The sequence below is a fragment of the Procambarus clarkii genome, chromosome 28, assembly GCF_040958095.1.
Source record: "Procambarus clarkii isolate CNS0578487 chromosome 28, FALCON_Pclarkii_2.0, whole genome shotgun sequence".
Taxonomy (NCBI): domain Eukaryota; kingdom Metazoa; phylum Arthropoda; class Malacostraca; order Decapoda; family Cambaridae; genus Procambarus; species Procambarus clarkii.
In genome coordinates, this window is record NC_091177.1 from 5,484,226 (window position 1) to 5,509,920 (window position 25,695).

General features: G+C 48.7%; 2 protein-coding genes across 2 annotated transcripts in view; one reads left to right on the top strand and one right to left on the bottom strand.

Moving 5' to 3' along the window:
- The first annotated feature begins 1,398 nt into the window (after positions 1-1,398).
- Positions 1,399-2,355, top strand: LOC138369347 (uncharacterized protein FLJ40521-like). The gene has a single exon (XM_069332586.1). The coding sequence runs from the start codon at positions 1,399-1,401 to the stop codon at positions 2,353-2,355; it is 957 nt and encodes a 318-aa protein (XP_069188687.1).
- Positions 2,356-22,073: 19,718 nt separating this feature from the next.
- LOC138369348 (adhesive plaque matrix protein-like) overlaps positions 22,074-25,695 on the bottom strand; it is a 7,106-nt gene continuing 3,484 nt past the window's right edge. Inside the window, exon 2 of the mRNA XM_069332587.1 lies at positions 22,074-23,376. Coding sequence (XP_069188688.1) covers positions 22,074-23,376 — 1,303 coding nt within the window. The remainder of the gene's footprint in view (positions 23,377-25,695) is intronic.

Here is a 25,695-nt window from a genome sequence, read left to right on the forward strand (position 1 = left end):
GGAATCGAACCCGCGCCACAGAATTACCAGTCCTGCGTGCTATCCACCAGGCTACCAGGCCCCTCAGGTGTGTGTGTGTGTGTGTGTGTGTGTGTGTGTGTGTGTGTGTGTGTGTGTGTGTGACACAGGTATACATAGTTTTTATCTGAATTCCTTCGACACACCTGTGATGGCACGCCTGATTTCTTGCAGGTGTGGAGAGGCCGTGCAGTGTTGTCGTTGTTTGTTGTTGTTCGTGGTTGTGTTGCTATTGTTGTTGGTGTTGTTGTGGCCTTGTTAATGTTGTTGTCATCATCATGGCCTTAAACTTAACTACCCTAAGACTGGAGGACTCAAGATGCAACAGAACGCGGAGTGACTTTTACATGAATCATTGCACTCTGCAATATCTCAATCCCATTCAACCACCCTCTTAATCCACCATGCTATTGCACTGAGCCCGTTCACGTCAACAATGACCAAAATGCTCGTTTATCTACCTGACAAATACCCCATCCCTCCCTCCTTCTTCCCCCCCCTTTCCCTGTCTCTGTTTTTTGAACAAAAAACATTTTACTCACGACTCATAACTGAGGAAGTTCGAACATTTCTCGAACTGTGGCTTCGCTAGCGTTCTGTGTTCGAATCGAACTTCTGCAAACGCTTCACGCTCGTGTTACAAATACAAAGACTCACAAAAATCTACACAACTATGCTTAATGTATAGTTAAGCTCCTAAGCTTAGCTATACACAAATTCTAATGTATAACGATATTATTTTATATTTCAGAAAATAATTCTTTGTGAATATAGAAGGCGTTCAGACGAATGCGTCTATGCGGTCGGCGGCCGCCCGGACGAGACCGGGCCGAGGACGGGCCCAGGACGGGCCCAGGACGGGCCGAGGGAGGGCCGAGGGCGGGCCGAGGACGGGCCGAGGACGGGCCGAGGGCGGGCCGAGGACGGGCCGAGGACGGACCGAGGGACGGACCTAGGACGGACCGAGGGAGGGCCGAGGACGGGTCGAGGACCGACCCAGGACGGGCCGAGGACGGGCCGAGGACGGACCGAGGACGGAACCGAGGACGGGTCGAAAACGGACCGAGGACGGGCCGAGGACGGGCCGAGGACGGGTTGGGCCGAGACAACGATTCTCGGTACCTCCTCCCCCCTCCCCCTGCCAAGCTTGGCCACTAGCGGTGGCTGTACCTGCTGCTCCCGGTACACCCAGTAAGGGTAGTGCCCCGTCCGGTAGTTAATGGAGGTTAATCATAGGGCGACGTGGGTGATGAAACGACCATGGCAGCAGGTGTGGAGAGAGAGAGAGAGAGAGAGAGAGAGAGAGAGAGAGAGAGAGAGAGAGAGAGAGAGAGAGAGAGAGAGAGAGAGAGAGAGAGAGAGAGGTAACCCAGAGTTAAAATGAGAAGGTTTCATAAACCTTTAATCAAAGGTTTAATCAACTGCAAATACAATTGGAAGAACTCCATTGATGAAGTAGGGAAGCCTCTTCAAGCAGGAAGCCTCCACAAGCAGGGAAGCCTCCACAAGCAGGAAGCCTCCACAAACAGGAAGCCTCCACGAGCAGGGAGCCTCCACAAGCAGGGAGCCTCCACAAGCAGGAAGCTTCCACAAGCAGGAAGCCTCCACAAACAGGAAGCCTCCACAAGCAGGAAGCCTCCACAAGCAGGAAGCCTCCACGAGCAGGAAGCCTCCACAAGCAGGAAGCCTCCACAAACAGGAAGCCTCCACAAGCAGGAAGCCTCCACAAGCAGGAAGCCTCCACGAGCAGGAAGCCTCCACGAGCAGGAAGCCTCCACAAGCAGGGAAGCCTCCACAAGCAGGAAGCCTCCTCAAGCAGAAAGCCTCCACAAGCAGGAAGCCTCCACAAGTAGGAAGCCTCCACAAGCAGGGAAGCCTCCACAAGCAGGAAGCCTCCTCAAGCAGGAAGCCTCCACAAACAGGGAAGCCTCCACAAACAGGGAAGCCTCCACAAACAGGAAGCCTCCACAAGCAGGAAGCCTCCACAAGCAGGAAGCCTCTACAAACAGGAAGCCTCCACAAGCAGGAAGCCTCCACGAGCAGGAAGCCTCCACAAGCAGGAAGCCTCCACAAACAGGAAGCCTCCACGAGCAGGAAGCTTCCACAAGCAGGAAGCCTCCACAAGCAGGAAGCCTCCACAAGCAGGAAGCCTCCACAAGCAGGGAAGCCTCCACAAACAAGAAGCCTCCACAACCAGGAAGCCTTCACAAACAAGAAGCCTCCACAACCAGGAAGCCTCCACAACCAGGAAGCCTCCACAACCAGGGAAGCCTCTACAAGCAAGGACGCTTGTGGCCCCCACAAACAAGGCCATTAGCGATGGCGGCCGTTAGCTGAATGCAGATGAAGACAATAATGCCGAGAGCATCGCCCCGAAGAAGTCAGGAGCCGTCTACCAGCCAATCCGGAGGCATACCACCCTCAGCCTCGTATGATGAACGTATGATTACACAACCTCTCAATCATACGCGTGATGTATGAAGCCCTTATTGAATATTCGTCTCTATTACCACGGCCCTCACCCGTGTGGGGTTTACTCGCCCGGATGATTTATGAGGCCAACCTGGTACCCAGGTTTGTTTGGTACCCCTTGATGTGTGAGGTAGTGTATGTGAGGTGTGAGGTAGCGTCTGTGAGGTGTGAGATAGTGTATGTGAGGTGTGAGGTAGCGTCTGTGAGGTGTGAGGTAGCGTCTGTGAGGTGTGAGGTAGTGTATGTGAGGTGTGAGGTAGCGTCTGTGAGGTGTGAGGTAGCGTCTGTGAGGTGTGAGATAGTGTATGTGAGGTGTGAGGTAGCGTCTGTGAGGTGTGAGGTAGTGTATGTGAGGTGTGAGGTAGCGTCTGTGAGGTGTGAGGCAGCGTCTGTGAGGTGTGAGGTAGTGTATGTGAGGTGTGAGGTAGCGTCTGTGAGGTGTGAGGTAGTGTCTGTGAGGTGTGAGGTAGTGTATGCGAGGTGTGAGGTAGCGTCTGTGAGGTGTGAGATAGTGTATGTGTGGTGTGAGGTAGCGTCTGTGAGGTGTGAGGTAGCGTCTGTGAGGTGTGAGGTAGTGTCTGTGAGGTGTGAGGTAGTGTATGCGAGGTGTGAGGTAGCGTAGGTCAGTTGTGAGGTAGCGTCTGTGAGGTGTGAGATAGTGTATGTGAGGTGTGAGGTAGCGTCTGTGAGGTGTGAGATAGTGTATGTGAGGTGTGAGGTAGCGCATGTGAGGTGTGAGGTAGCGTCTGTGAGATGTGAGGTAGCGTATGTGAGGTGTGAGGTAGCGCATGTGAGGTGTGAGGTAGCGCATGTGAGGTGTGAGGTAGCGTCTGTGAGGTGTGAGGTAGCGTATGTGAGGTGTGAGGTAGCGTCTGTGAGGTGTGAGGTAGTGTATGTCAGGTGTGACGTAACGTCTGTGAGGTGTGAGGTAGCGTAGGTCAGTTGTGAGGTAGCGTCTGTGAGGTGTGAGGTAGCAATTCATCTCTCAGAGGGTCAATTATGTGACGACGTTTCATCAAACTATTGTTGTCTTGCTGTCGTGGAGGAGCGTGGAGGGAGAGACCCCCCCCCCCGAGTCAAAATATTTGCCACTTCATAAAAAATTCCAACGTATTAACCTCACCAAAAACATACGAACCCAAGCATCCCACCTAACCTATAGAGTCCGATACGCAGAAAACGGGAATATCTGTGAGGCGTAAGTTTTGTTTATGTTACCTATGTAACTTAGGCTACGTATATATAACGTAAATAAATGCGTAGTTGAGAGGACGGGGTATGGTAGGTATCGCAAGCTGGTGATAGTATAAGAGAACGCAGCAGTGCTGTTCAGCGTTCATCACTGTATTCTGAGAGAAGGTACGCTGGTCGGCCGAGCAGACAGCACGCTGGACTTGGGATCCTGTGGTCCTGGGTTCGATCCCAGGTACCGGCAAGAAACAATGGGCAGAGTTTCTTTCACCCTATGCCCCTGTTACCTAGCAGTAAAATAGGTACCTGGGTGTTAGTCAGCTGTCACGGGCTGCTTCCTGGGGGTGTAGGCCTGGTCGAGGACCGGGCCGCGGGGACACTAAAGCCCCGAAATCATCTCAAGATAACCTCAAGATAACGCCACTCAAGGTGGGCCGGGGCGGTGGCGTGGTTCCCAGAGACCTCAACGCTAGAGTAAGTAGTGAGCCGCGCTGGCCTGCCTCCGCCTCGGCTTCTCTCTCTCTCTCTCTTGCCTGCTTGCTGCTGTATATTACAGAATTTGTTTTTGCTTGCGACTAAATTTATATGACGTTAAAGCAGCATGTAAATTGGGAATACTCGCTGGTCTTCGATCACTGCAGTGAAGCATGAGACGCTCAAGATGGGTCCTTGAGTGAATGATCTCTCGCGGTGTTGGACTATATTTGCTAGAGTTGATTTCGAGTTCTAACTTAGAATAGTCTCTTGTCCAGAGAGAACACACACGTACACACAGACACATCAAACACACACGTACACACAGACACATCAAACACACGCGTACACACAGACACATCAAATACACATGTATACACAGATACATCAAATATTCATGTATACACACAGACACATCAAATATACATGTATACACAGACACATCATATACAAATGTATACACAGACACATCAAGTACACATGTATAAACAGACACATCAAATACACATGTATACATAGACATATAAAATACCCATATATACACAGACACATCAAATACACGTGTACGCACAGACCCATCAAATACACATGTACTCACAGAGACAACAAACACACATACACATCAAATACACATGTATACACAGACTCATCAAATTCACATGTGCACTCAAGCCCATGCAACATTCTATTATCAGTGGGTATGCTGCGGTATTTTCAGTATATTCAAAGTATACAACACTTCCGCAATGACCAAAATGGTCTACTCGAAGCGTATAGTTAGCGAGAGGGAAAAAATGGCTATAAGGAAACGAAAATAAAAAATAAAAATAGCGAGACAGCCGGTCAAACTCATAATAACGAAGACGCAAAAGACGAAATGAAGAATTATATACATTTACGTAAAAATATTTTGTACCACACGTCCTAGAGAGTGGTCGAAAATGAGAATAATCCCGCTGAAAAGAGTGTGTAATTTTGCGCACGGAAGCTCAATTATACATAAAACCCCCAGACTATGATAGTGAGGCAAAATGTATAATTGGTTGCCTTGACGCTCTTTTTGTATAATGCTTGGTATAATCCGTCGTTCTTGGGATCTTCGTAATATTTGTTGCATTATTGTGTGTGTGTGTGTGTGTGTGTGTGTGTGTGTGTGTGTGTGTGTGTGTGTGTGTGTGTGTGTGTGTGTGTGTGTGTGTGTGTGCGCGCGCGCGCGTGTATGTGTATGTGTATTCACCTAGTTGTGTTGCATTCACCTAGTTGTGCTTGCGGGAGTTGAGCTCTGCTCTTTCGGCCCGCCTCTCAACTGTTAATCAATCACCTATTACTAACTACTAAATATTATTTTTTTTTTACAAACACACACACAGGAATCAGCCCGTAACAACTGTCTAACTCCCAGGTACCTATTTACTGCTAAGTAACAGGGGGCATCGGGGGAAAGAAACTCTGCCCATCTGTTTCCTCCGGCGGCTGAGATCGAACCCGGACCCTGGGATTACGAGTCTCAAGCGCTGCCCATTCAGCCACGAACCCCCCCCCCCCTATGTATGTACGTGTGTGGGGCGAGAGTTATACAATATAACAAAAGTTTTTAGGTTTAAATATTTGTAACCATTGCGAGACTTAAGAGCCGGCTCTGTCCAATTACGTGACGGAAGCTGTTTAAAAGAAAACATTTTGCTAAATGGATATTTTTTTAACGAGGCCCTTGCGAGGGGTTCTGGGGTTCTGGGGGTCAGAGCACTAGCGGAGTCTGGGTAAAAAAAATATGAGGTAGGTGTTCATGGGGATGATGGGGTGGGGTATGGATGGGGGGGGGGGGGGGAAAGATGGGATTCCTCGTGCAGTCCCCAGTGGCGCAGTGGTAACACACTCTCCCCCGTGTTACGCGAGCGATTTGACCTGGGTTCGTTTCCTCTGGCTGGGAAGGATTGACTAGGCGCCGATCCTTAACTGTACGCCTCTGTTCACCCAGCAGTAAATGGGTACCTGGTTGTTGAACAATTAGGCGGGTCGTATTCTGGGGAAAATAAGGATTAAGGACCTGTCTGAAACAGTATGCGTGCTTGTGGCTTCACAAGAATAAAAAAATTCTTGCATATATAAAAAAATAAAAAGATTAGGGAGGAGGAGGATGGGATGAGGGGTAGGATGGGGCAGAGGAGGTGGATAGGGCGGGGAGGACGAGAAGAAAAGGGTGAGAGGGAGGATAAGGTGAGGGAAGAAAATGGTGTTGAGGAAGGAGGATGGGCAGGAAAAGGGTCCAATGAGAGAGAGAGAGAGAGAGAGAGAGAGAGAGAGAGAGAGAGAGAGAGAGAGAGAGAGAGAGAGAGAGAGAGAGACAGACAGACAGACAGACAGAGACAGAGTCAGAGAGACAGATACAGACAGACACAGACAGAAAGAATCACCACGTCACATAAACATATGGCCAATGAGAACGAAGCACAAACCACGCCGATCTCACCAGAGACGACTGTCCTCCACGACCCCACATCTGGACATAAAGCACAGCTTTACTCTCCAAACATTCGCGAGAGCACAAGAACTACAGCAGCACATCAGACCGTCGCCGATTTATCAGTGTAATTCCCAACGATCAGACCTCGCGTAACGCGGAGTTAACGCGTGCCAAAACTCCTGGCTAACTGACGTGGCTGCTCTTATGCTCTCTGTTTAGAAGACCATTAATCTCAGGTGAGCGAAGGGCCCAGCGACCGCTCTTGTGAGGAGGACACGAGCAGAGGGACGAGGCGTTGAGGTCTCAGAGGCAAGGGGAAAACCTTTGGGGCAAGCTGAGGAAGGGAGAGTGGCGGGAAGTGGTGAAGAATGAGGTGATGCGAATCCGGATCGGTGGAAGAACACTGATCCGGATTCGCTAGAAACGGACGATGGAGTCCCAGGTGTCGCTGCAGGGGCTGTCATTATCGAGGGAACAGCAAGTGGTGTGGTTTATGGGAGAGGGTAGAGAGGGGACGGGGAACATGACTATCTTCCATCTGGGAAGGAGACGGGACGGGGAACATGGCCATCTTCCATCTGGGAAGGAGACGGGACGGGGAACATGGCCATCTTCCATCTGGGAAGGAGACGGGACGGTCTTGATTGCCTGTCTCTACCTCTGGCTGGCCTTTTTCAGTAGGGAGGCTAGAAAGTACATGGGCAGGATGACAGGAAGGCAGGCAAGTAGAGGCAGGATAGCAGGCAGGTAGGGAGAGGCAGGAGGCAGGATATGAGGCGCCCAGGCAAGGAGAGACAGGAGGCAGGATATGAGGCAAGCAGGAGAGGCAGGACCCAAGGGACAGACAGCTGCTCCACCTCCCTCAGTTCTTGAACACCATCCTCTCGTCTCCATCTCTCTTCCATCAGGATAATGACACCTTTTTAATTACACACTAATTTTGTCCGATTATACACCGCTCGTGTCGGATTATACACTACAGTTCTTGAATTATACAGCACTTGTATCGCACTGAGGGAGCCGGTCGGCCGAGCGGACAGCACGCTGGACTTGTGATCCTGTGGTCCTGGGTTCGATCCCAGGCGCCGGCGAGAAACAATGGGCAGAGTTTCTTTCACCCTATGCCCCTGTTACCTAGCAGTAAAATAGGTACCTGAGTGCTAGTCAGCTGTCACGGGCTGCTTCCTGGGGGTGGAGGCCTGGTCGAGGACCGGGCCGCGGGGACACTATAAAGCCCCGAAATCATCTCAAGATAACCTCAAGATAACCACCCCTCCCCCATCCCTTCTCGGTAAGGACACTGTATAACTGCTGCCGTGAAATGGCAAACCGTTTTCCTGTTAGAGGTACTTGGACCTACTTCTTGTTCCCCCTTTTTCTGCCTGTTGTTTGAGTTCGTATCACACGTTCCGTTCGTGCTGTCATTTCTGTTACCCGTTTTCTTTAGCTGACGTAGAATTCCTAGTTTTTATCCGCATTTCAGTGTTCGCTTTCCGTTATTTAAGCCCGAGAATGTCTTTGGACTAGAAGACTAAGCTTAAACTCATTCGTTAAGATTACAGATTTTTCTCATATCGTAAAACCGGAATTTCCTGTCGTTTCATTTTCGCTGAACGAATATTTGTTTTGTTCAATTTTTGGCGCTGTCAAAACTCCGTTGTAGTTATCATAATATGTTTGTTCTGTTGTAATCAACCAGAATCTGTTTCGATGTAGGCCAACGGGATTGTTTGTTCTGTTGTATTCAACCAGAATTCTGTTTGTTCTCTTGTAATTAAACATGAATCTGATTGTTTCGATGTGTGTTGTGAGAGAATGGTAAATTTCTCATCCAAACCTATAGTTGCAGAATGTCTTGTGCACTGTGCACTAGGTATGAATATCATCTTCTTAGGTTGAAGTACCATGGTATTAGGTGTCCCTGGACAGTATACCACATTTGCAGCTCAGATAAAGTATGTGGTCAGTTATACGATGTCTGGTTATGCGACGAGATAAGATATTTATTCATGTTGTGTATAGCATGGGGGTGAATCGCCGCCATTTTAGTTGGAATAAGCCGAGGCATTAGGTGACTAGCTACCCGCGGTCAAATCATCTTGACCTCACTTACACAGGCCAATAAGGTCAAGATGATTCACATGACGTCACATGACTTCACATGAACCTAAGGAAGAACCATTCAGGTGATAAGCCAAGGTAGAAGCTACATTTTTATTAATGAATCTATATATAGTTTCAGTGAATCGAACGAGGGAGGAGTGGACAAAGGAGAGTATTATTCGCTGCTTGGTGACTGTAATTTATAACTGTGTCTTCCTCCTTCTGAACAGAGCTACGTGCCAAGCACTACCAAGCATATTAAGTTGCTGAGGCAATAACATGGGTACCAGTGGCTCGGTTGATAAGCATGTGACACTCTTTTTGCTGAGTTGAGGTCATTGACATTACATTCACGAGAATGGCAGCATTATTCCCCAGTAAATGGCTGCTGTTGTGATACCAATTCATGCAGTGGAGATGTGAAAATCATTGGCAGTCACAAGCCACAACGAAGTGTGTGTTTGGGTGAGTGTGTGTATGTGTGCCGATGCTTAATGCAAGTGCTTAAAGCTTTACTGTATAGCATTTGCCTCGCATTCGTGGCAACCCCCAGAAATATTGCAGGAACAACCGTGGACATCTTCAAGAGGAAACTAGATTTATTCCTCCAAGGAGTGCCGGACCAACCGGGCTGTGATGGGTATGTGGGTCTGCGGGCCGCTCCAAGCAACAGCCTAGTGGACCAAACTCTCACAAGTCAAGCCTGGCCTCGGGCCGGGCTTGGGGAGTAGAAGAATTCCCAGAACCCCATCAACCAGGTATCAACCAGGTAGCATAAGGTTGGTGGGGCCCAGTTTGAGAGAAGCAACGTACGAGTACTGATTAATGTTGCCTGCGCATGTTTGTGGTGATTCCACGGAGATTAAAATGTTGTGCAAGCAATGTCCCGAGCATCCTAGTGGAGCTCCTGTGAATCCTTTGAACCCCAGCGATGTTAGGGAGTCCTACAGTGAAGCGAGCGATATAACTGTAGTGTTTAAAAGCTCTACTACTATGGATGAAGTTTTCATTAGCTGACGCTAGTCGGGTCGAGAGTTTGAGTCTACTAGAGTGCCCATATGAATGAAATGTTTATTTTCACTGCAATTTATACTGCAGTGTTAAGATTAAGACATCTTACAAGATCAGTTCATCGTCTCCGGGGGAAGGGGGGGGGGGAGGGGGCGAGCACTATTTCATTGCCTTGTATATAACACCTCCAAAAACAAAGATAAATCCCCAACCTATGTACGTAAGATTAAGGGCAATAAATTAATAAATTTAATTTTCCCCCATGATTGTATCGGTGACCCCCTTCCCATATAAAATCTGTCATCCCCCAGATTTTATATGGGAAGGGATATAAGGGAACTTCCGTCCCCCCAGTGAAGGAAGAGCAATTCCTTCCCTCCTTTATCTTGAGGTTATCTTGAGATGATTTCGGGGCTAAGGGTTAGTTAACCCTTTGAGTTAGACACGACCAGTTATTTGGCACACGTCACTTGAATTATGGGTTTGTTATCTTAAGCTATCTTACAATTTTGTAAGACAGCTATCTTACAATGCTAGCTATCTATCTTACAATGTTAGCTATCTATCTTACAATGTTAGCTATCTATCTTACAATGTTAGCTATCTATCTTACAATGTTAGCTATCTATCTTACAATGTTAGCTATCTTACAATGTTAGCTATCTATCTTACAATGCTTTAGCTATCCTACAATGTTACAAAGTTGCAATAATACCACTATGAGTTGTGGGCATTATTGCATTGACGGTCTTGCAAACAGAGGCCGATGGGGGGGGGGGGGCAGGGAAAGTAATTTGAGACCAGGCATAATAAACCAGGGTTCCGTTTGTTCTGTTGTATGCAACCAGGGTTCCGTTTGTTCTGTTGTATGCAACCAGGGTTCCGTTTGTTCTGTTGCATGCAAACAGGGTTCCGTTTGTTCTGTTGTATGCACCCAGGGTTCCGTTTGTTCTGTTGTATGCAACCAGGGTTCCGTTTGTTCTGTTGCATGCAAACAGGGTTCCGTTTGTTCTGTTGTATGCAACCAGGGTTCCGTTTGTTCTGTTGTATGCAACCAGGGTTCCGTTTGTTCTGTTGTATGCACCCAGGGTTCCGTTTGTTCTGTTGTATGCAACCAGGGTTCCGTTTGTTCTGTTGCATGCAAACAGGGTTCCGTTTGTTCTGTTGTATGCAACCAGGGTTCCGTTTGTCCTGTTGTATGCAACCAGGGTTCCGTTTGTCCTGTTGTATGCACCCAGGGTTCCGTTTGTTCTGTTGTATGCAACCAGGGTTCCGTTTGTTCTGTTGTATGCACCCAGGGTTCCGTTTGTTCTGTTGTATGCACCCAGGGTTCCGTTTGTTCTGTTGTATGCAACCAGGGTTCCGTTTGTTCTGTTGCATGCAACCAGGGTTCCGTTTGTCCTGTTGTATGCAACCAGGGTTCTGTTTGTTCTGTTGCATGCAACCAGGGTTCTGTTTGTTCTGTTGTATGCAACCAGGGTTCCGTTTGTTCTGTTGCATGCAACCAGGGTTCCGTTTGTCCTGTTGTATGCAACCAGGGTTCCGTTTGTTCTGTTGCATGCAACCAGGGTTCCGTTTGTCCTGTTGTATGCAACCAGGGTTCTGTTTGTTCTGTTGTAAGCAACCAGGGTTCCGTTTGTTCTGTTGTATGCACCAAAATATCTGTTTGCTCCTATGTATATAACCGAAATTCTGTTTTTTTTCCCCTGGATGATTTCAGTCAGGAAACATGTTTTTTTTCCCCGTTTTTTTATGTTATATCTGGGTTTTTCTGTTTAGTTTCAATAGTTAAGCATTTAAAATTCCATGTTTGTCTTACTCTATGAGGGAATATCTCGAGCCCTATTCCCCATTTGTCTTGTTTATTCTCGATATCTTAAAAACAACAAAGTTTTACTCTAACAAGTGATGGATTGCGATTAAATTTTATTGACAAATATATAAGATTTTTAGTTGACCTATTTATAACGAAGAATCTAACCTTAATACCGTCTTCAAATGACCTTAATATCGTCTTGAAATGACCTTAATACCGTCTTGAAATGACCTTAATACCGTCTTGAAATGACCTTAAGACCGTCTTCAAAATGAACTTAATACCGTCTTCAAAATGACCTTAATGCCGCCTTCAAATGATCTTAATACCGTTTTCAAAATGACCTTAATACCGTCTTCAAAATGACCTTAATGCCGTCTTCAAAATTTTGCAGATCAAAGAAAAACCTGAAGATAGTATAAGGTACTCTAAGGTTCGACACTAACCTTGGGAGGGATTCGAACCATTGAATGAACGACATCTGGCTGCTTCGGACGCCTGTGGAGCCACAAACCTGCCAAAAGAGAAAAATAAATTAAATAAAACCTCTGTCTAGAAATAGACAGTGCCTAGACCCTGTCTACCTTCCCCCGGGCCATGTCCATCTCTCCCCCGGGCCATGTCCATCTCTCCCCCGGGCCATGTCCATCTCTCCCCCGGGCCATGTCCATCTCTCCCCCGGGCCATGTCCACCTCCCCCCCGGGCCATGTCCACCTCCCCCGGGCCTTGTCCATGTTCCGCGGGCCATGTTCACCTTCCCCCGGGCCATGTCCATCTCTCCCCCGGGCCATGTCCATCTCTCCCCCGGGCCATGTCCACCTCCCCCCCGGGCCATGTCCACCTCCCCCGGGCCTTGTCCATGTTCCGCGGGCCATGTTCACCTTCCCCCGGGCCATGTCCATCTCTCCCCCGGGCCATGTCCACCTCCCCCCCGGGCCATGTCCATCTCCCCCGGGCCTTGTCCATGTTCCCCGGGCCATGTCCACCTCCCCCGGGCCATGTCCACCTCCCCCGGGCCATGTCCACCTTCCCCCGGGCCATGTCCATCTCTCCCCCGGGCCATGTCCATCTCTCCCCCGGGCCATGTCCACCTCCCCCCGGGCCATGTCCACCTCCCCCCTGGACCATGTCCACCTCCCCCCGGGGCCATATAGTCCAAAATAGCTCGTTTATTCTACGTTGTCTGTATTTCCCTCCACTTTTTTAAACATTTCTCCCCCTTAACTTATTTAAGTATTCCCCCCTCCCCTCTCTCTCTCTCTCTACTTTTATTTGGTTATTATTTCTCCCCACTTCTTCAAACACCCGCATTTTGCTCTTATTTCCGTTCTTGGCACCGCTCACCAGCCCCACCATGACGTGTCCGCCTCCCAGGCCTCTCAAACATCGTCAAACTCCCTAAACATCTACGTCAAGTATGCCCTATAAACACACACTTAACAGCAAGAACTCTCGTAAACATCTACGTGGGAAAAGAAGGTGTAGAAGAAGCTGGACAGAAAACTTCCCCCTAATGTAACAAAGAGGGAAAACAAAAAGTAATCAAATAGGAGAATTAAATTAGCGTCAGAACCCCAACACAATTTCCCCCCCCCCCCCCCCCTCCAAAACCCACGTCGAAATGTTGGAGCAAATTACATGTATTAGAGCGTGATAAAATTGATATAAAATCATCACAATTTAGAGGCTACTAGTCTTCGTGCAGATTATACACATCAGAGACAAGGAATCGGGTTGATAACTCAAGACAAACACTATTAGGTAATAATATGATGATTCTTGGCGTTAAATCCTCGCAAGAATATACTGTGGACTTATCAATTGGTCTCAAAAGGTGGCTCTTGTCCGGAATTCACTTGGAGGGGAAGGGAGGGGGGAGGGGAGGGGAAGGAAGAGAGGGGAAGGGAGGGGGAGCGGAGGAGAGGGGAAGAGGTGTGATTTATTTTCCAAACGAGCTGGCACTCTCTGGTGATTGATTGTGCTTCGGGATCGTGCTCACAACATTTTGTAACATGCAATGTATGTGTGTGTGTGTGTGTGTGTGTGTGTGTGTACTCACCTAATTTTTTCACCTAATTTTGCTTGCGGGGGTTGAGCTCTGGCTCTTTGGTCCCGCCTCTCAACCGTCAATCAACTGGTGTACAGATTCCTGAGCCTATTGGGCTCTATCATATCTACATTTGAAACTGTGAATGGAGTCAGCCTCCACCACATCACTTCCTAATGCATTCCATTTGCTAACTACTCTGACACTGAAAAAGTTCTTTCTAACGTCTCTGTGGCTCATTTGGGTACTCAGCTTCCACCTGTGTCCCCTTGTTCGCGTCCCACCAGTGTTGAAAAGTTCGTCCTTGTTTACCCGGTCGATTCCCCTGAGGATTTTGTAGGTTGTGATCATGTCCCCCCTTACTCTTCTGTCTTCCAGTGTCGTGAGGTGCATTTCCCGCAGCCTTTCCTCATAACTCATGCCTCTTAGTTCTGGGACTAGTCTAGTATGTGTGTGTGTGTGTGTGTGTGTGTGTGTGTGTGTGTGTGTATTCACCTAATTGTGCTTGCGGGGGTTGAGCAAGGCTCTTTCGGCCCGCACCCCCCACTGTCAATCAACTGTTACTAACTACAAACTTTTTTTCACACACACACACACACACACACTCATCCAGGGAGCAGCCCGTAACAGCTGTCTAACTCCAAGGTACCTATTTACTACTAAGTGAAAATGTGCATCAGGGTGAAAGAAACTCTGCCCATCTGTTTCCGCCGGCGTCGGGAATCCAACCCGGACCTTAGGAATACGAGTCCAGAGCGCTGTCAATTCAGCCACAGGCCCACACACACACACAGGTGTATGTGTGTGTGCGGGGCCTTGGAAGTTTCTAAATTTAGAAGTTTCTAAAATTGGAAGTTTCTTCAGAGTATGTGATGGAGGGAGCCTGTAGGAGGGTCGAGCCAGGCGCCTGCATTACCCTATGGTGATTTCGAGGATCAACTTCCCCCTCGCGGCCAGATCTGTGACCACTTGCCTTCAAACTTCTTCACCACAGCGCAGAATTCTGCGAATCAAGAGCTGTCTGGCGAGGCGGCTTCATCTTCGTCGGGTCCGTGGGACCTCACTAGGTTTGTGGCGAGGCGAGGAACCTAGTGATTATCTATTTAGAGGGGCCGTGAGACCTATCTGGGTTCTCAGGGGACGTAGGGGGGGGGGGGGGGGGTTTCGCCAGCACCTGTGTGAGGGAGAGGTACACGAAGACACCTCACGCCGACGAAGGCGCTGAAGGGTCGTCGACGTCCCCAGCGGGAACTGGGAGAGACAACTCCGGAAGAAGACGCAGGCGAAGGGCGCCATAACTCACCCACGACGTACATCACCGCGCCACGCCCACAATCTATATTCATATAATCTTATGTCAGTCAAGTGGTCTTTAATTCCATGAGCTTGATCTTTGACTGGAGGCGCATGGTTGGACACGCTCCTATAGACTAGAGACGCATGGCTGGACATACTCCTATAGAGTAGAGACGCATGGTTGGACGCGTTCCGATAGACTAGAGACGCATGATTGGACACGCTCCTAAAGACTAGAGACGCATGGCTGGACACGTTCCTATAGACTAAGAGACGCATGGTTGGACACGCTCCTATAGACTAGAGACGCATGGCTGGACACGTTCCTATAGACTAAGAGACGCATGGTTGGACACGCTCCTATAGACTAGAGACGCATGGCTGGACATACTCCTATAGACTAGAGACGCATGGCTGGACATACTCCTATAGACTAGAGACGCATGGCTGGACACACTCCTATAGACTAGAGACGCATGGCTGGACACGCTCCTATAGACTAGAGACGCATGGCTGGACACGCTCCTATAGACTAAGAGACGCATGGTTGGACACGCTCCTATAGACTAGAGACGCATGGCTGGACACGCTCCTATAGACTAGAGACGCGTGGCTGGACACGCTCCTATAGACTAGAGACGCATGGCTGGACACGCTCCTATAGACTAAGAGACGCATGGTTGGACACGCTCCTATAAAGTAGAGACGCATGGTTGGACACGCTCCTATAGACTAGAGACGCATGGCTGGACACATTCCTATAGACTAGAGACGCATGGTTGGACACGCTCTTATAGACTAGAGACGCATGGGTGGACACGCTCCTATAGACTAAGAGACGCATGGTTGGACACGCTCCTATAGACTAGAGACGCATGGCTGGACATACTCCTATAGACTAGAGACGCATGGCTGGACATACTCCTATAGACTAGAGACGCATGGCTGGACACACTCCTATAGACTAGAGACGCATGGGTGGACACGTTCCTATAGACTAGAGGCGCATGGCTGGACACACTCCTATAGACTAGAGACGCATGGCTGGACACACTCCTATATACTAGAGACGCATAACTGGACACACTCCTATAGACTAGAGACGCATGGGTGGACACGCTCCTATAGACTAGAGACGCATGGCTGGACACGCTCCTATAGACTAGAGACACATGGCTGGACACGCTCCTATAGACTAGAGACGCATGGCTGGACACACTCCTATAGACTAGAGACGCATGGCTGGACACACTCCTATAGACTAGAGACGCATGGCTGGACGCGCTCTTATAGACTAGAGGCGCATGGTTGGATGCGCTCCTATAGACTAGAGACGCATGGTTGGACGCGTTCCTATAGACTAGAGACGCATGGCTGGACACGCTCCTATAGACTAGAGACGCATGGGTGGACACGTTTCTATAGACTAGAGACGCATGGGTGGACACGCACCTATAGACAAGAGACGCATGGCTGGACACGCTCCTATAGACAAGAGACGCATGGCTGGACACGCTCCTATAGACTAGAGACGCATGGCTGGACACGCTGTTATAGACTAGAGACGCATGGTTGGACACGCTCCTATAGACTAGAGACGCATGGTTGGACACGCTCCTATAGACTAGAGACGCATGGTTGGACACGCTCCTATAGACTAGAGACGCATGGCTGGACACACTCCTATAGACTAGAGACGTATGGCTGGACACGCTCCTATAGACTAGAGACGCATGGCTGGACACGCTCCTATAGACTAGAGACGCATGGCTGGACACACTCCTATAGACTAGAGACGTATGGCTGGACATACTCCTACTGACTAGAGACGCATGGCTGGACACGCTCCTATAGACTAGAGACGCATGGCTGGACACGCTCCTATAGACTAGAGACGCATGGCTGGACACACTCCTATAGACTAGAGACGCACATGATTGGACACTAGGCTGCCATGTTGAACCCAAACAGTAAATAATATGAAAAAGAACCGGAAATATGAAGAGAGGCAGTTATAAGGACAAAGCAGATAATATGGGTGTGTGGAAGAGGGGAAGGGGGGGGGGAGGGGGTGTTGGCTGTCCCGCCCCCCCACCCCTTTCCACAGGAACACCCCCTCCTCCCTACCTCCCTGCTCACCTGTCTGTTCCACATCAACCACTCTCTACAAACCATCTTTCACCTCCCCTTCCATCCTTAAAAAAATATATATAAATATATATTTAACAACTATTCCTATATCGAGGCTGAAATTTCCTCTACTGGCAATTCTACCAGCCTACCTGGATGATTACAGGGCGGTAACAACCCTGCGTGGTGGTTAGCAAGGGCCCCCGGTGTACTTAATGAGGGCTAAGAGTTAAGCTAGGCCTAAGCTGCCACTTGGGGAAACTTTTGTAGAGACCTACTTGTCCTCACTACAGTGACGAATTCTGTTCCGTCACTAATCGGTAAAAACTGCCCATTACGTAGGAAAAACAACCCCCTCTCTTTTTTTCTACTATAATCTTCTCTGTTATCAGTTTTCTGGCATTTGGAAGGCTTGAAACATTATATTTATTACGTTCTAAGTTTTCTACATGTAGGAAGCCGTCAAAACAGGTCTTAGTGGGGCATGGGTCTTACTGGGGCATGACGGGTCTTAGTGGTGCATGGGTCTTAGTGGTACATGGGTCTTAGTGGGGCATGGGTCTTACTGGGGCATGGGTCTTAGTGGGGCATGGGTCTTAGTGGTACATGACGGGTCTGAGTGGTGCATGGGTCTGAGTGGTGCATGGGTCTGAGTGGTGCATGGGTCTGAGTGGTGCATGGGTCTTAGTGGGGCATGGGTCTTAGTGGGGCATGGGTCTGAGTGGTGCATGGGTCTTAGTGGGGCATGGGTCTTAGTGGGGCATGGGTCTTAGTGGTGCATGGGTCTAGTGGGGCATGGGTCTGAGTGGTGCATGGGTCTTAGTGGGGCATGGGTCTTAGTGGGGCATGGGTCTTAGTGGTGCATGGGTCTTAGTGGTGCATGGGTCTGAGTGGTGCATGGGTCTGAGTGGTGCATGGGTCTTAGTGGTGCATGGGTCTTAGTGGTGCATGGGTCTTATTGATGTGGCTCAGTGAGGGGAATGAGGGAAGAAGGGAGAGAGGGAAGTAGTCAGGAAGAGAGAGAGAGAGAGAGAGAGGGAGGAGAAGGAAGCAGGGAGAGAGGGAGAGGACCAAGGGGGGGGAGACACGTAACGTCAAATGGACGAATGGACGACGTTTTGCCTTTCTTGGTATTTAGGGTGAATGTAATTGTGGTAAATGGTGACGTGTGCGTGCGTGCGTGCGTGCGTGCGTGTGTGCGTGTACGTGTGTGTGTGTGTGTGTGTGTGTGTGTCCGGTGACCAGCGGTGCGATGTGTAGGGGTGTGGGTGGGTGAGGCGTAGGGGGGGGGGGGGGGGAGGGAGGGCACACATTAGAACCTGAGTTGGTGTGGGAAGAAAAAAATTACCTGCGGTTTACCTGTGGAGGATTTTGCTAGTTTGTCTCTCCCTCCCCTCCTTCCTCCGCAGTCTGGCCGGTGACGCCTAATAAAGCCCATATTATATATATATATATATTATATATATATATATATATATATATATATATATATATATATATATATATATATATATATATATATATATAAGGCGTACCTGTTATGCCAGTTGCTGGAAGGCTTCTGTGCTGGCTAGGGTTCGAGTCTCCTGGTGGGAAAGTGTTCTAAAGTTGTATACTTCACTCTCGTGTTTAGGAGAGTTGTGCCTTAAGCATAGACACTGTGTCTTCCCATATTAACAGGGACTTGATGAAATTAACGTCTAAATGACCCCTCACTTGCTCTAGTGCTCTTGGGAGGTGGTGATCTTTGGTGTATTTAAATACTCCGAAATTACCATCTCTTTTAAGGGTCTGAGCAGGTGGTGGAGAGGGTTAAGGCGTACCTGTTATGCCAGTTGCTGGAAGGCTTCTGTGCTGGCTAGGGTTCGAGTCTCCTGGTGGGAAAGTGTTCTAAAGTTGTATACTTCACTCTCGTGTTTAGGAGAGTTGTGCCTTAAGCATAGACACTGTGTCTTCCCATATTAACAGGGACTTGATGAAATTAACGTCTAAATGACCCCTCACTTGCTCTAGTGCTCTTGGGAGGTGGTGATCTTTGGTGTATTTAAATACTCCGAAATTACCATCTCTTTTAAGGGTCTGAGCAGGTGGTGGAGAGGGTTAAGGCGTACCTGTTATGCCAGTTGCTGGAAGGCTTCTGTGCTGGCTAGGGTTCGAGTCTCCTGGTGGGAAAGTGTTCTAAAGTTGTATACTTCACTCTCGTGTTTAGGAGAGTTGTGCCTTAAGCATAGACACTGTGTCTTCCCATATTAACAGGGACTTGATGAAATTAACGTCTAAATGACCCCTCACTTGCTCTAGTGCTCTTGGGAGGTGGTGATCTTTGGTGTATTTAAATACTCCGAAATTACCATCTCTTTTAAGGGTCTGAGCAGGTGGTGGAGAGGGTTAAGGCGTACCTGTTATGCCAGTTGCTGGAAGGCTTCTGTGCTGGCTAGGGTTCGAGTCTCCTGGTGGGAAAGTGTTCTAAAGTTGTATACTTCACTCTCGTGTTTAGGAGAGTTGTGCCTTAAACATAGACACTGTGTCTTCCCATATTAACAGGGACTTGATGAAATTAACGTCTAAATGACCCCTCACTTGCTCTAGTGCTCTTGGGAGGTGGTGATCTTTGGTGTATTTAAATACTCCGAAATTACCATCTCTTTTAAGGGTCTGAGCAGGTGGTGGAGAGGGTTAAGGCGTACCTGTTATGCCAGTTGCTGGAAGGCTTCTGTGCTGGCTAGGGTTCGAGTCTCCTGGTGGGAAAGTGTTCTAAAGTTGTATACTTCACTCTCGTGTTTAGGAGAGTTGTGCCTTAAGCATAGACACTGTGTCTTCCCATATTAACAGGGACTTGATGAAATTAACGTCTAAATGACCCCTCACTTGCTCTAGTGCTCTTGGGAGGTGGTGATCTTTGGTGTATTTAAATACTCCGAAATTACCATCTCTTTTAAGGGTCTGAGCAGGTGGTGGAGAGGGTTAAGGCGTACCTGTTATGCCAGTTGCTGGAAGGCTTCTGTGCTGGCTAGGGTTCGAGTCTCCTGGTGGGAAAGTGTTCTAAAGTTGTATACTTCACTCTCGTGTTTAGGAGAGTTGTGCCTTATATATATATATATATATATATATATATATATATATATATATATATATATATATATATATATATATATATATATATATATATATATATATATATATCCTCTAACTCCAGCATAAACTTGCCAAGTTCTCTCTCTCCTTGAAAGCCTCCACTGCTGCTCAGGCGATATTTCATTTGCTGTATTTCCTGGGAAGACGAAGATGAGTTGTGTGTGACCTCTGGTGGTCACACACACTGAATGATGCCGCCCAGACGTCTCACTTGTTCGATTCTACACTTCTTGCAACATCTCGCACACTCCAGAAGGTTGCAGCATTATTGCTCAAGTTTGGAACTTGAGGGTCCAATATATTCCATAAGCATGTGAAATTGCATTTACTTAGGAGAAATTGCATTTACGATCATAGGAGATTCGAACTAAGATCTCAAAAGTACGTGACTGTTGTTCTATCAACCGGGCCATTGATGCGGAAGCTCGAATCTCTGTTGATACAAGTGAATCAAATGTTAATACCACACTACCATGGATTGCATCATATATTATGAGATATTCCACTAGTCGTCGTTCTTGTGGTTACAATTTAAGTTATCTGAGGCGGGTTCCAATAGCTTAAGTGTTAGTGCAATTTTAAGCGGGAAGTAAATAAACTCTTATTTCTAGTTTGGATATCTTGGCTCCCTTCGAGAAGAGAGAATTACCAGACAGCTAGAAATAATACCTAGATGTAAGGAAAAAACAGCAGACACTAAACTGGACATGAGTATAACTGACATATATATTTTTCAAGGTATAGTTACACCACTTATGACCACTGGTTCAAGACCAGTAGAACACCCAGTAGAACACCCAGTAGAACACCCAGTAGAACACCCAGCAGAACACCCAGTAGAACACCCAGTAGACCACCCAGTAGAGCACCCAGTAGAACACCCAGTAGAACACCCAGTAGAACACCCAGTAGAACACCCAGCTGACCACCCAGCAGACCACCCATTAGAACACCCAGTAGAACACCCAGTAGAACATCCAGTAGAATACACAATGATAACAGAATGATGGGATTAGGGGGTTAGTATTCACTTTACACTTTCTATGGTTAAATCACTCCGTGGGACTCTGTGCTTCCAGACACAGCAGCCAGTTTTACTGAGAGACGCAATACGTTACACCCTACAAGTTTCCTCTCTAAGCGTCTGCCGCAGGGACAATTACACCCTCCGTGTACAAATTTCTCGCTACATACATATTGTTGTGTATACGTGTCCACACACTCAGTCAACCCAGCCAGCCATGACGGTCGCTGCCTTGTGTTTCAAACTCTATGACACTGGCTTCGTTTGTCATTTACCTTCCATTCCTGTCAGCTCATTCATGCATGGCGTCAATAATGTCTCCCACTCGAGTATGTGGTCCCGCCATACCCTTTTTTTCTCACCTCTCCCTCACCCTCCCATAAGGGGCATAACTGGCCGACCCCTCACAGTGTTCAAGAGAGAACTGGATAAGCACCTCCAAAGGATACCTGATCAACCAGGCTGTGACTCGTACGTCAGGCTGCGAGCAGCCGCGTCCAACAGCCTGGTTGATCAGTCCGGCAACCAGGAGGCCTGGTCGACGACCGGGCCGCGGGGACGCTAAGCTCCGGAAGCACCTCAAGGTAACCTCAAGGTAAGGTAACCCTCCTTCCTCCCCTCTCCTCCTACACAGTCTCCACAGGTCAAAGTAGCTGCTCAACTCTTACCAGAATCTGGTACCTAGCAGGTACCAGCTTAGCATGACCTGCAGGAGAGGTCGTTAACCTGACAGAGTAGTGCTGGGGTGGGGAAGCTTAGAAGGGTTGGGGGGTGAGAACTAGTGGCGGTAAGCTTAGTTGGAAAGCTTAGTGGGGGAAAGGGGAAGAAAGCTTTAAGCCTCCTGGATCTTTAAAAACAAGTGGTGGCCCTGGCAGGCTGTAGGACTAAAACTCACACTCGCCCACCACCAACAGCCGGGACCCCAGCGTCAGGTAATGACCACCCTGATAAGACGAACAAATGACTAAATGACCCAGTAACCAGGGTCGGCTCCGGCGGAAACGCGTCAATGACCTCAATTACCGTCACCTGGTCCAGAGGTCTGAGGGCAGCAGGAGCCCCAGAAAAGAGGTCTGAGGGCAGCAGGGCCCCAGGAAGGAGGTCTGAGGGCAGCAGGGCCCCAGGAAGGAGGTCTGAGGGCAGCAGGGCCCCAGGAAGGAGGTCTGAGGGCAGCAGGGCCCCAGGAAGGAGGTCTGAGGGCAGCAGGGCCCCAGGAAGGAGGAGGTCTGAGGGCAGCAGGGCCCCAGGAAGGAGGTCTGAGGGCAGCAGGGCCCCAGGAAGGAGGTCTGAGGGCAGCAGGGCCCCAGGAAGGAGGTCTGAGGGCAGCAGGGCCCCAGGAAGGAGGTCTGAGGGCATCAGGGCCCCAGGAAGGAGGTCTGAGGGCAGCAGGGCCCCAGGAAGGAGGTCTGAGGGCAGCAGGGCCCCAGGAAGGAGGTCTGAGGGCAGCAGGGCCCCAGGAAGGAGGTCTGAGGGCATCAGGGCCCCAGGAAGGAGGTCTGAGGGCAGCAGGGCCCCAGGAAGGAGGTCTGAGGGCAGCAGGGCCCAGGAAGGAGGTCTGAGGGCAGCAGGGCCCCAGGAAGGAGGTCTGAGGGCAGCAGGGCCCCAGGAAGGAGGTCTGAGGGCAGCAGGGCCCCAGGAAGGAGGTCTGAGGGCAGCAGGGCCCCAGGAAGGAGGAGGTCTGAGGGCAGCAGGGCCCCAGGAAGGAGGTCTGAGGGCAGCAGGGCCCCAGGAAGGAGGTCTGAGGGCAGCAGGGCCCCAGGAAGGAGGTCTGAGGGCATCAGGGCCCCAGGAAGGAGGTCTGAGGGCAGCAGGGCCCCAGGAAGGAGGTCTGAGGGCAGCAGGGCCCCAGGAAGGAGGTCTGAGGGCATCAGGGCCCCAGGAAGGAGGTCTGAGGGCAGCAGGGCCCCAGGAAGGAGGTCTGAGGGCAGCAGGGCCCCAGGAAGGAGGTCTGAGGGCAGCAGGGCCCCAGGAAGGAGGAGGTCTGAGGGCAGCAGGGCCCCAGGAAGGAGGTCTGAGGGCAGCAGGGCCCCAGGAAGGAGGAGGTCTGAGGGCAGCAGGGCCCCAGGAAGGAGGTCTGAGGGCAGCAGGGCCCCAGGAAGGAGGTCTGAGGGCAGCAGGGCCCCAGGAAGGAGGTCTGAGGGCAGCAGGGCCCCAGGAAGGAGGTCTGAGGGCATCAGGGCCCCAGGAAGGAGGTCTGAGGGAAGATACTCTGTGTTACTAAGATACTCTGTGTTACTAAGATACTCTGTGTTACTAAGAAACATCCCCTCATCTCACGGGACGGTCACATAGAACCATAATCCTAGATGGACAAACTTCGGCTCCATTACGAAGCACATAATCCATACAGCTTAAAAAGGAAAAAAACCTAACATGAAAGTTTTGTGTGTGTTTAAAGGGTATATAAGCCTCGACATTACAATTTGTTTAACTTTGGCATCATTAGTGCATAGAATTGCCGCTAAGGCAAAGGAATGAAAAAGTTCAGTACTCATTTAGAGAGAACTTTTATAACCCATTTGTTTACATTTGTAAACACTACGAACTTTTTATTTTTAATATCTGATAAAATAAAATCAATAAATTATTTTGTAATCTCCCCTCCCCCCCCCCCCCCCCTTCTTCCTCTTCAAGATATCGAAACAAGGCTGAAGATCTAGAAGAACATTTACTGATATAAGAAGGCCTAACTATCTATCTTCAGAGGTTATAACAACACTCTACTACGAACAGTCATTATCTTCAGTAACATAAAGTGCCAGGAAGGTGATAGTGTCTCACCCGGTGCTCCTGATGGGTAATTTCTAGAGTCCAGTGGTGCCTTAGCTTTTGTTTATGGGTTGTGATACCTCGGCCAGCCTTACGAGGAAGGAAAGGAGGAAGGGGAGGGAGAGGGAGAGAGAGAGAGAGAGAGAGAGAGAGAGAGAGAGAGAGAGAGAGAGAGAGAGAGAGAGAGAGAGAGAGAGAGAGAGAGAGAGAGAGAGAGAGACGATTAATACTTGAAGGGGTTTATAACTCTACTGGTTATAAGGGGGGGGGAGGGGAAATGGGAGAGAATGAGGTTGTGAGGAAGCTGCTTGCCTCTACCGACGACCGGGCCGCGGGGACGCTAAGCCCCGGAAGCACCTCAAGCACCTGAAGGTAACCTCCCCTCACACTTATCTCATACCTTTGCCTACCCATCGGGGAGCCTCTCAAGCATATCTGAACACACGCACGTGAAGGGGCTTACATCCACCCATCTTTCAACTCTCTTCTTTTTCCTTCCTTCAAAGAAACGGTTATCATAGCAGCTAGAATACGCTTGTTAGTGTAGTGGAACATTAACAAGTTAGACGCTGATTCATAAACAAGTTAAACACTTGTTACATGCCTACCAATAACGACAGAACCACCTGTCAGTAGTTGCCTCCAATTGTCAACATCTAAAATCTAACAGGTGTGTTCACTTTTTAGTAACGATTGATTGATTGATTAAGATTAAGCCCCCCCCCCCCCAAAGAGGTGGCACGGGCATGAATAGCCCCGTAATCTTTAGTAACGTCAACAGAAGCCATTTCTTCGCTTCTGTGTGTGAGGAAGATACCTGAGCCCACGAGGACTTCACCCTCGACTCCGGTGATTCAAGTGGCACTCCAGTGTAAAACTCGACCTTATAAATATTCTATCATTAACATTTAAAATCATATACATTTAAAAACTCAAACTTTGATATTACATTTAAAAACTCAAACTTTGATATTACATTTAAAAACTCAAACTTTGATATTACATTTAAAAACTCAAACTTTGATATTACATTTAAAAACTCAAACTTTGATATTACATTTAAAAACTCAAACTTTGATATTACATTTAAAAACTCAAACTTTGATATTACATTTAAAAACTCAAACTTTGATATTATTATGGCCAAAACCCTCATACCAGTTATTCAGCTTTGTTAATGGCATTTGATACATGCAGTTTTTAATTTAATGGGATTGTGTACATTAATAGTTAACAATGGGACAATTCAGAAGGTTTGGGGGGAACACAGGTGACCTCCGCCCTAATCCTGGGTACTCGGGGGGGGGGTATATAGCTCAATAATACAGGTGACCTGGCTCAGAGGTCACGACCTCTCTGTAGGGTGCAGTCGCACCTCCACAGATCTCCAGTATCAGCTATTGATACTGGTAATGGCTCCAAAAGGGCCACCACTTATGGGCTATTCATGCCCGTGCCACCTTTTGGGTGGCTTATTAATCTTCATCAATCAAATCGTGACCTGGCTGGATGTGCCGAGAATCCTCACAATGATCTTCCAGACGCTGAGCCAACGACCCAAACCTCATTTCAATTTAATTTCAACATCTACCTATCTACACCTCCCTATCTACGACTACCTATCTACATCTACCTACCCTACCTCTACCCACAGAGTAAGGAACAGTCTTCCAAATAATGAACGGTGTCTTTAAGACATCGATCAAATCCTTTATTGTTATAATTTTAGCATAAAAATAGATTT